We start from the raw sequence: 11352 nt of genomic DNA on the forward strand, positions 1-11352 counted from the left end.
GGCCTAGCCGGCCTGCTTCGAGCAAAGCAGTGGCCCAGGTTTGGCCCATCACGCATGGGTCGAATTTGGGCCCATGATTATTTATTCGACTGACTGTGCGCGCAGCCTTGTCCCTGATCTTAGCATTTCCGAATTCTGTTATAAAATAACTTGCAAGCATTAATTAATTAGGACTATCTACTGCTTTCGATTGATAGAGACAAACACGACAAGAAACATAGTTGCTATAGGATATCCTTTTAAAATAAGAATGAGATGAGCCTCGCCGAATAAAAATACAGATTGCGGGGCCCTCAGTAAATACTTGTTTTAAATTACTTAGAATTCAGGAGGGTCGCTTAGTGAATTTTGTGGCCTTCCCAAAAAAAATAATGCGATAGTCTTTTAGGCGTGTGTTTAATAATTTACTTTCTTAAAACTTGGGGTGTGCATTTCATGCGACCCAAATCCAAATCCCAAAACGTCAAATAAGATATGTTCCGGATTGCGGGTGCATTTCATGTGACGCAGTCCAAAGACATGTTTTAAGCGACGTTCACATTCCTAATAATAATAATTAATAAAGTGGTTAAAAGATAAAATTTGCACATGGTTCATAATTGTATTAAAAATCAGATAAATAAGCCGAATATAACAGTTGAGCGATCGTGCTAGAACCACGGAACTCGGGAATGCCTAACACCTTCTCCCGGGTTAACAGAATTCCTTATCCGGATTTCTGGTACGCAGACTGTAATATAGAGTCATTATTTTTTCCTCGATTCGGGATTAAAATTGGTGACTTGGGACACCCTAAATCTCCCAAGTGGCGACTCTGAAATAAATAAACAAATCCCGTTTCGATTGTCCTTTAATTGGGAAAACTCCCCCTGCGCCCCCCGCGGGCGCGGAAAAAGGAGGTGTGACAAGCATAATTTTTAGATTATGAAATAAAGACAGTTCATCTTGATAATGCTGGTTTATATCCAAGCTGGTTTAGCATTGAATACCTCCTATTAATGGCTAAATCATTGCTTATGAGAACAAAGCTTCATGTGTTGGTCTAAGATTTTCTAAATTGCATATAGCAGCACTTGTATGCATCAGATCAACAATATATGATAAGTCCTCCCATCACAATTGGGTTAGGATCAGAAACCAAATATTTTTACTATCTTTTGTTGTGTGGTATATGATTAATTTCTCTATCATAATACACAAAGATATGTTTCCCAAAGATGATTGGGGATATATGTTAGTTTTTCTAACATTTGGGGGATGGAATAAATAGTTGAAAAATATGCTATATGAATCGAATTATCATGATCCTCACTTAGAAGATAATTCAAGTCGAATGCCAGAAGCATTTGCTGATCCAAAATTAAATATCATATTTCAGCTGCAAATGCTCCTATTAAAATTAAAGTCCCTGAAGGATAGAGTTTACTGTACGCATGAAGCGTGGTAGACCAATCGGTTCCAAAGGTAACAATCCTTGAAAAATAGTAGGAGCTAATGATCAAAATGAGGAGGAAATAAGCTCTAGAAGAGCCCACGACATAACATTTCATGAAACTCCCGAAAAAGTTCACGTACCTGAAAATAAAGAAAGTGATGAGATCTCCATAAGTTATGTCGCTTCGAAACTGACACAAAATGATCGTCGACGATATATTTAATACAATATAGTGCACAATATTGTAAAAGATTGTGAGCATCGGACTAGCAGTCCAGACACTTGAAGATGTCATACCATTTAGATACAAGTCTTAACCTATATGACTTATTTGACTAAATCTATATGAAGATCCTTGAAGGATTGAAAATGCCTGAAGCATATAATTCAAAGTCTTGAGAAATGTACTCGATCAAATTATAAAGATCTTAGTACGGTTTAAAACAATTTGTGCGTGTGTGGTATAATCGCCTCAGTAAATATTTGCTGAAAGAAAATTACATAAATTATGTTATTTGTCCATGTATTTTTATAAAGAAAATGTCATCAGAATTTGTTACACTTGTTGTTTATGTTGGTGACATAAATTGGAACTCCAGAAGAGCTCCAAAAGGGTCTTAAAAATGCTTTTACATGGACAAAGTGTACCCATTAAGTACACCAATGGATATTCAATCACTTGAAGTGAATAAGGATCCGTTCCAACCTCTAGAAGAGGATGAGGAGCTCCTTGGTCCTGAAATACTCTATCTCAGTGTAGATGGTGCACTTATTTATCTTGCTAATGCTAACAAAAGTGGTGTAGATCGTATTGGTAATGCAGGTGCAGGTTATTTATCCGATACCCATAAAGCTCGATCTCAAACCGGCAAGCAGAGAGTGAATATGATTGAGATCAGTGATTCATTCGAGAAACATGTGGGTTGGAATGTGATAAAAGACCCACAATATTATACGGAGATAATGTTTCATGCATAGCACTATTAAAGGGAGGATTTATAAAAGAAGATAGAACGAAGAACATTTCACCAGAATTATTCTACATACATGATCTTCAGGAAAATTGTGACATTGATGTGCATCAAATTAGTTCAAGTGACAATCCAGCGGATTGTCTTTACCAACATCAATTTTTGAGAACATTGTATACAAGATTGGAATGCGGAGACTCAAATATTTGAAATAAGGTTTTTTTCAGGGGGAGTAAAATGCACGTTGTACTCTTTTTCTCTTACTAAGGTTTTTCCCACATGGTTTTTTTATAAGTTTTTTAATGAGGCAGCCAACAATGCGTATTACTAAATATGCGTACTCTTTTTCCTTCACTAGGATTTTTTCCCACGTGATTTTTCATAGTAAGGTTTTAATAAGGCACATTATCTTTTAATAAACATCCGGAGGGGGGGTGTTATAAATATATTATATTATAGATTTTCATTTAGTACTCTGTTGTAAATAAGCTTCCTGAAGAAGCTTATCCATATGGGACTCCACCGTAAATATGTTTATCTATTTAAGTACTCTATTGGAAATAAGCTTCCTGAAGAAGCTTATCACTTCGGTACCCGGTTATGGATAAACATTATCCCCGGTAGAAGATTATCCATACCGGGTATAATGAGCTTATCCTTTCAGTACCTAGTTATGGATAAACATTACCCCCTGTAGAAGATTATCCATACCGGGTATAATAAGCTTATCCTTTCAGTACCCAGTTATGGATAAACATTACCCCCGGTAGAAGATTATCCATACCGGGTATAATAAGCTTATCCTTTCAGTACCCAGTTATGGATAAACATTACCCCCGGTAGAAGATTATCCATATCGGGTATAATAAGCTTATCCTTTCAGTACTCCGTTATGGATAAACATTGCTCTCAGTAGAAGATTATCCATATCTGGTATAGTAGCAGCTTACACAACAGCTTCCTTTCTTCTATAAATAGAAGAGATTTCAGTTCATTATGTACATCAGTTTGAATTCGAATAATATATCAGTTTCTCTCTATACTTGTCTTTACTTTACGGTCTTTATTTTATAACAATATATACACGTACAGAATTTTCACTTTGTCCTAATGTCCTCTTAGGTATGCAATAGGTAAGGCGAGTAGGTATTTTCTTTTATTTTTTTCTTTTACACCTGGTGTCCGATATCTGCTTTGAGTCTATTCTCGAGTTCAAACACTAAAAATAAAAACTTTTCGACGCGAAGTATTTTGCACATCTTACAGCTTGTTTGGATGCATGGTTGTTACATATCGTTTCACAATGTATCGTATTTTATTGTAATGTATTTTATTATATTATTTGATGAATATAATGTTTGGATAGATTATATCGTTTGTCGTCATTTCATGATGTCGCACACCAAAAATATGAAGAATAAACTTGCAACATTACTAAAAAAAGGATGCGAAGTAGAATTATTAAATAAAAAAGTGAAGTAAAGGATAAAATATGTTTGTATAATAATAGAGAAGGGCAAAATGAGACGAAAAAAAGTAACGACACCACCATACCAAATTCACAGTTACATAAAGTGATAATTTTCGTCATTACGTAACGACAAATTTAACGATGCGATATAATAAAATTTAAATAACAATCAAAATAAATAATGCATTTAAAGTAACAATACGATACAATACAATATGTTCGGATTGATGAGTCTCAAATAGTGATATCGTAGTAGTTAAAAGTGTAAAAAGAAATTTTGTACTTCAAAGACAACATTATTCCTTATCCTAATATCTACAAAGATTTGCTTCGAGTAAACTTTTGAAACGGAAGCAACTAAAAAGAAAGAAAATGGACAAAAAAGAAGATGTTGTCAAATAGTGCAAGGGGTGTTTGGCATGAGGTATAAGAAAGTATAGTGCCGTGGTATAAAAAATTAATATTATTTTAATACTTTTTTTGGTTAGCAAATTTGGTACAAGTTATTCCAGGATTAAAATTAGTATCGGGATGACTTATACCTTGTAAAGGGTGGGTAACTAGTGTTGAAATAACTTATACCTTCTTCTTAGAAATTATGTAATTATTATTTTTAATACAACATACTAAATAATGGATAAAAAATAATACTAGAATAATTAATTACATAAGCCGCCGTATTCAAATCAAACGACCCCGAGTAGTTAAGACCAAGTCGCTCAAAGAAGCCATCTTGAAATTACTTTTGACTAAAGATGCACAACAGCTAGCGGCCCCATCGCTCTCTTTGGCTTTGTCAAAGCTACTTTAGTATTGAAAACGAAATATCATCCACACCTTTAAACAAATCCAAATATGACAAGGACAAAAGAAAATGAAATACAAATTTACCCCATACTTCCTCCATTTCAATTTTATTTGACGTTATTTTTCATTAATGTGTTTAAAGGATAATGAGAACTTTAGTTTCTTAGCAAAAATCTTTTGTAGTCACATAGAAATTATTATATGTATAATCTTATAAATATTATTTTCTATCCACCTTTTGATCCAAAAATACCCCTATATGATATGGGGTTAAGAATATCTTTTTTACAGGGAGTGTGTGTGGGGTTATAACTCAACCTGTTTAAGGTGCCATGTTGCCCAATAACAACTTGTTTGGATGGTTGTTACCTATGTACGTGTTATTGCTTTAAATATAATGTTTGTTTTGTTGTTACTTAAATTTTATTGTATCGTATCGTTAAATCCGTCGTTACGTTACGATGAAAAGTGTCACTTTGTGTAATGACAGATTTGGTGTGGGGGTATCGTTACCTTGATTTTTTCTCTTATATTACACTCCTTATTATTAAACAATTATATTTTATCATGTATTTTACTTTTTATATAATATTTCTACTTCGTATCATATTTTTTCTTAGTAATATTGCAAGTCTATTCTTCATATTGTTGGTGCTTGATATCATAAAATGATGACAAACGATACAATCTATCCAAACATTGTATTCATCAAACAATACAATACAATGCGGTATAATACGATACAATACATTTAAAAACGACACGTAACAACCATCTAAACATGCTATAAAACGATGCAGTGCATTAAAAGGACCGACAGATTATTTCGCTAGTCACAGGGATATTTTTAGTCTGAAAGATAACATTGTGTGTATTTTTGAATTAAAAAATAGACGAAAATTAATTTTAAATCATTTATTAAATGATAAAAATATTTTTGGCTCTTTTTTATTTAAAATTATTAATTTCAAAATTCTTATAGTTTATACAAATATTAGGCTAGGAATATTGGTCCCCTCTTTCCTAAAAGTTGTTATTTATGTAATATTGTAATGTTACCTGAGAAAAGCAAGAAATTGTCGGGAAACGGGTCGTAAACATATTCTCTCTTTTCTCTTCCCTCCAAATCCAAACCTTCTCTTTTCTCTTTCTTGGGAACATCAAATTCTGCAGCCCTTTTTTAAACCAACAAGAAATTGTTGCCTTTTTTTAATTTTTTTTTTTCTCTTCTGGACTGTACTGTTAAGTTTCACACTTTATTTTTCTTGTGTTTCTTTTGTACCCTCAAGTGATAAAGTTATCATCTTTGCCCATTTTACTTGAAATTGGTCTAGTCCAATAACCCCATTTTGCTCTTTGTTTTGAGTTTTCATTTGGGAATTTTCTATAAAGGTTTTCTCGTTGGTATTTCTACTTAAATTTGTCAAGTTCAAGTTTTGATTTTGCTCTTTGTATAATTGTATTGAGCTTTGCATTTCTTGTATGATAAATTTATCCCCTTTTGCAATTTCTGCTTAAATTTGACTAGTTCAAGACTTGATTTTTGCTCTTTGAATTGAGCTTTTATTTGGGTATTTTCCCTTTTTTCACTTGGTGTTTTGGGATTTTGGGGTTTTGGGTTCTTGTTATTGATCCATTTTTGGATGAATTTTGGTGTCAAAGGGAGTTAATTACACTTTTAAGGAATTTTGAAAATGGCAGAACCTTCTTCAAATGTTCGACTGGTTCGTTGTCCAAAGTGTGGAAATCTTCTTCCTGAGCTTCATGACTTTTCTGTTTACCAATGTGGTGGTTGTGGTACTGTTCTTAGAGGTACTCCTTTCTCTTTTACTTTTATAGTTTATACCTTAATTTGAATTATGTAAAACTGCTCATCTAATAGTTTGAGTAGAACTAAGTACTTTTAAATGGAGTAACGTGGTATGAGTATTTATATAGCCGATCCCATCTTGTTTATGACTGTTTGTGACTGAGGCGTAGTAGTGGTTGTTGTTGTTGTAAATACTTTCACTTGTTTGGTCTAAGAAAAAATTATTTGGCTTGCATGTGAAGGGGCGAGTTGAAGATAAGTAAATAAAATGTCTATCTATAGCAGTTTAAGCTTTTAGACTAGCATTCACAAGATTCAACGTTTTCCCTCTGTCATATGTTTCTTTATGTCGTTCACATATTCAATACAGCAGAAGTTTTGTAATATGTCTAGCATAGCTATGTTAGGATAAGTTTCAAATCGAATCTTGTTTTTAAGATTCTAAATTTCCATTTTTGTTGTTATTATGGTAATGCAGCAAAAAATAAGGGGATTTTGGATGATGGCTTGTCGGAGATATCAGATGGTGAAAAGGGTAGAGCAGTTGCTGGTAAAGGAGAGGTCGCCATGAGTTTAGATACTGTTTCTGATTTCGATGAGGAAAGTAGTGACATTCAACCGAGGAGGACAGAAGGGAAAAGTCATAATGGAAGAATGGTGTCACATAATCGAGTGATTTCAGGATCCGATGATAAGGAAGTTTTCGATGATTTTGATAAAGCCGGAGAGGGTGAACAAATTTTAATTGGTTCGAGGTTAGATAGGTTTAGAAGAGAGAACAATTATGGTTACAATGAATGTAGTACTTCTAAAGGCAAGATGGATCATGGTGTTAGGGCGGATAATTATTGGGGAAAGATTAATACTGTTGAATCTGTTGGACTCAGTGTTGAAAATGAGCTTAAAAGGGTAAGGCCTTCGATGGAGTTACTAGGTTCAGGACCACCTATGGACAGTCGGTACATTGAAAGATCTTATGCAAATGGTGCAGCTGCCAGAAGGCAAGGGAAGTTCAGTGCTCCTCCGTATCCTAGTGACGGGCCATTAGAAAATGACATGGGTTCTTACTATGGCTCTGTTAACCATAGGAGGTACAACGGTGGTTTGGATGGGGTAGCTAGAGTTGCGGACTTGGAGAGCGATAAAGCCGAGCTCTTAAGGAAGATCAATGACTTAAAGGACCAACTCAGCCGAACTTGTGATGTTTCTGAGAAACCCAAGGATAGTGTTCCTGTTGATGCGAGGATGGCTTCAACAACAACCATTAATCCGTATAGCAGGCACGATGTGCATAACCAGGATTCTTACGGTGCTAACCGGCATCCCCTAGGTCCTGCTAAGAATGTTCGAGAGCGTCCATACACATATGGACAACAAGGAAATGTTCCTTATAAGGATCCACATGGTTCAATGATGGCAGACGCATATCCTTCAAACAACTTTTCTCATGAATTTCTTGGATATAGAAAGGAACATCACCAACAAATGCTCAGAAAGCCTCCCAATCAGACGTTGTATCAGCCTTTTCCCCAAACGTACCCTGAACATTTTCCTGGGCATCACATGGATAACTTCTTCGTACCACATCCGCATGAAACCCTTTTCCACCAGTCTGCATGTTCTTGTTCACATTGCTTGAACCAAAATTATCACGTTCCTGCTGTGATTCAACCCTCTGGTTTTGGCAGCCGAAGGTCACGAAACGGCCCTGCTAATCCCATTTTACATCACCACATGACCTCTGGGGGTTATGGTCCAGGGGGTTATACATCTGAAGGCTCTCATGTCCTTAATAAGAATTATCATGAAGGAAGGCGACTTACAAGAAGTCCGAGTGACCTGGAGCCGGAAAATGGTGGTCTTGGTCATCGGCGTTATCCTAGAGGAGTGGTTGTTGCCCATAGAGTTGGACGTGTATATCAAGCTATAGCAGGTGGTGCCCCTTTCATTACGTGCTGTAGCTGCTTTGAGCTGCTGAAGCTGCCTAAGAAACTAATGATGACAGGAAAGAGTGAGAAGAGAATGAGATGTGGAGCCTGCTCCTCCACAATTCTATTTGAACCTGGTAGCAATGAGTCGGGTGTATCCATTCCTACACAAGTTAAACCAGTGCCTGCTGAGTTTGTTCCTGATTCAGCTGATGTGCCAAATGAGAATTTGAGGAATGAGGAGACGATCCCTTGGTCTGATGATTATGATAACTTTAACTATAACTGCCATTTGGCCGATGCTAAGCTCGAGTCATCTTCGAGGAGTCATAAATCAAATTCCACTGAACCTGAGAAGAGGCATAATGCTCATTCCTCATCATTTAGTCTTTCTGAAGATGAGCTAAGCCCAGAGAGCGTGATTGTTAGACATGACGTTTCTCATCGTGCTGAAATGCCCCTTGAAGATGATCCGCCACCACTCCTAGATTCATCTCGAAGGGACCATACTTATGGTATTTCTCCCAAAGATGTGGTAGAAAACTACAGCAAGGAGAACATGAAAGAAAACACTGATCAAGAGAGGACCGTACTTGATAAAAGTACCTCTAGGCAGAATTCTATTAAAGATATATCTACGGCAGTTGAAATGGATGTCTCGATGAATGAATATGTAGGTGTATCTATGGAATCATATCAATCAAGCAAAGAGGAAAATTTGTCTAAAAACAACAAGGGAGGTGAGTCCTTCATGGGTTTTATTAAAAGGAGCTTTGGAGAATTATCAAGGTCTAGTCAAAATTCAGAGAATGGAAGATCAAATGTGTTTGTCAATGGAAGACCGATACCAGATCGTGCTGTTAAGAAGGCAGAGAAGTTAGCAGGGCCCATTCAACCAGGAGATTATTGGTAAGTGCATCTGTACTGAGAAGGACAAAAGATATTATATGCTATATTAGTTTCAAAAATGCATATTAGTTCATCCTTTTCTTGTTTGCTTTGTCATAATTCTCGATGGTAGTAATTATGGTGAAATTTACAACGGTGATGCTTTCTTGATTGTTTTCTTGTGGATATTATTTTGCCTTTTAATATATGATGATAAACTTAGATTATCTGAAAATTGACTTCAAACTCTGTTATTTAAATGGTGAACTAGGTATGACTACCGAGCTGGCTTTTGGGGCGTGATGGGCCATCCCTGCCTTGGCGTCATTCTGGTAGGATTCAATAATGTCTGATGTAGAACATATCTCTTGGATGGTTTTTGGTGGATTACCAAATTGATGAAGTATCACAATTTTTCTTACAGCCAAATATTGAAGAGTTTAATTATCCAATCCCAAAAGATTGTGCTGCTGGGAATACAGGGATTTACGTGAATGGACGCGAGCTCCATCAGAAAGATTTAGATCTACTGGTGAGCAGAGGTCTCCCTATGACACGAAATAAGTCCTATTCCATTGATATCTCAGGAAAAGTTGTTGATGAACACACTGGTGAAGAACTTGATGGCCTTGGCAAACTTGCCCCAACGTAAGTTTCCATATAGCATGTGTATCAAAGAGTCTACTTTCTCCATGTTCCATAGAATAAGACTGTAGTACTAACAATTTTATTTGTGCCTTTATTCTTCCATTGTCAGTGGCTAATGATTATTGTGGTCGTTTATTAGTGTTCTATAGGATTGAAGTTAATCACCACATATTCTGCTTTTAAAGGAAAGTTAGCCGAAAGCTCATAGAAAGTTGTGCTTTTAAAGAGAAGTGGGGTTAAATTTGTCAGATATTTTAGTATTCCCATTCTTCTTTGGGTTAGAAACTCTCCCCTGCTCGAGTGAACATCCAAGCCTGGGCTTGGATGTAGTTTTCAGATTTTAGTTTCTTTATTGGAGTTGAAAGCTAAAATCAACCATCTTTCTGAGGACCTAGACTTCTTGCTTAGATATTAAACAACATACATCAGAATTTCTACCTATTCAATTATAATCAGAGCGCGTAGTCCAAGTGGAAGCTCATACATTTAAATGACTAGGACTGGTTGTTGGTCGATTAAGGCTAAAGAGTTATCTGTTCTATCTTTCGTATTGAATATCGGACTTCTCTCAAATCTCAATCGTGACTGTTGCCATTAGAACCATAGATGAGCAGACCGATGGAAGTTTATGTGATGCCTAGCCAAGGATTTTGAAATTCAAAGATTTTTACCTCTTCAGTCATATTTCCAAAATTTAATCATTGTATTTGAATAAAAGATACAACCTTCAGAACATTCTTGAACCGAAAATATGCTGGACGATAATCTGTTTGCATGTTATCTCTGAGGAAGTTGTATAGTTTTAATGGATATTTTCTAATAACCTAATCTGATGTTCCTCTGGTTTTTGTGATTTCTTAAGGGTTGAGAGAGTAAAGCATGGATTTGGTATGAAAGTCCCAAAGCAATTGCAGAGCAATTATGTTAGTTGAAGGCACTTCAGTTACTTTCTATCGCCGAAAGGATAAATCTTTTCTTCTTTTTTATGTAAACCTGAAATGTAACCTGAAGCCTGTGTAACTAATATGCACAGATTTTTGTAGTAGAGAAAGTCATCTTATTTGGTGACAGAACTCAGATCATTCAGTTATTTATTGATTTATCTTCTTTAAATGTAGCCTCTCATCAATTGTACTGATTTTCACACTGTTTACTTCTGGTTTGTTAGATAGAATGTTACAAACTTCGTGTTGATGGAACATTGTCCTGCATTTGTAATCTGTTTTCTGATTAAGGCTTTTGATTGAATTCTGTGTCGCCGAGGCCTTGAAAAACCTTATTTAGAGTTGCATCGATTTGCGTGCACAGTTCCGGCGCGTAGCCGGAAAGCTTAAATATGAAAATATGTGAAAAATGATAAAAATTTGGTTATAAAATGAGTAAATTTGACTTCG

General features: G+C 35.7%; 1 protein-coding gene across 1 annotated transcript; it reads left to right on the plus strand.

The window, feature by feature from the left end:
* The first annotated feature begins 5759 nt into the window (after window positions 1-5759).
* On the plus strand, window positions 5760-11150 carry LOC104235994 (protein ENHANCED DISEASE RESISTANCE 4-like). Its single transcript, XM_009789830.2, has 5 exons — window positions 5760-6496; window positions 6973-9331; window positions 9582-9642; window positions 9735-9958; window positions 10821-11150. The coding sequence occupies exons 1-5, from the start codon at window positions 6379-6381 to the stop codon at window positions 10888-10890; spliced, it is 2832 nt and encodes a 943-aa protein (XP_009788132.1). The 5' UTR covers window positions 5760-6378; the 3' UTR covers window positions 10891-11150.
* Window positions 11151-11352: the final 202 nt, after the last annotated feature.

Source organism: Nicotiana sylvestris, chromosome 8 (genome assembly GCF_000393655.2).
Source record: "Nicotiana sylvestris chromosome 8, ASM39365v2, whole genome shotgun sequence".
Taxonomy (NCBI): Eukaryota; Viridiplantae; Streptophyta; class Magnoliopsida; order Solanales; family Solanaceae; genus Nicotiana; species Nicotiana sylvestris.

Coding starts and splice junctions, on each gene's coding strand:
- LOC104235994 (XM_009789830.2), top strand. CDS start 6,379: ATGGCAGAACCTTCTTCAAATGTTCGACTGGTTCGTTGTCCAAAGTGT. Junction 6,497..6,972: donor TTGTGGTACTGTTCTTAGAG/GTACTCCTTTCT, acceptor ATGGTAATGCAG/CAAAAAATAAGGGGATTTTG. Junction 9,959..10,820: donor CTTGGCAAACTTGCCCCAAC/GTAAGTTTCCAT, acceptor TGATTTCTTAAG/GGTTGAGAGAGTAAAGCATG.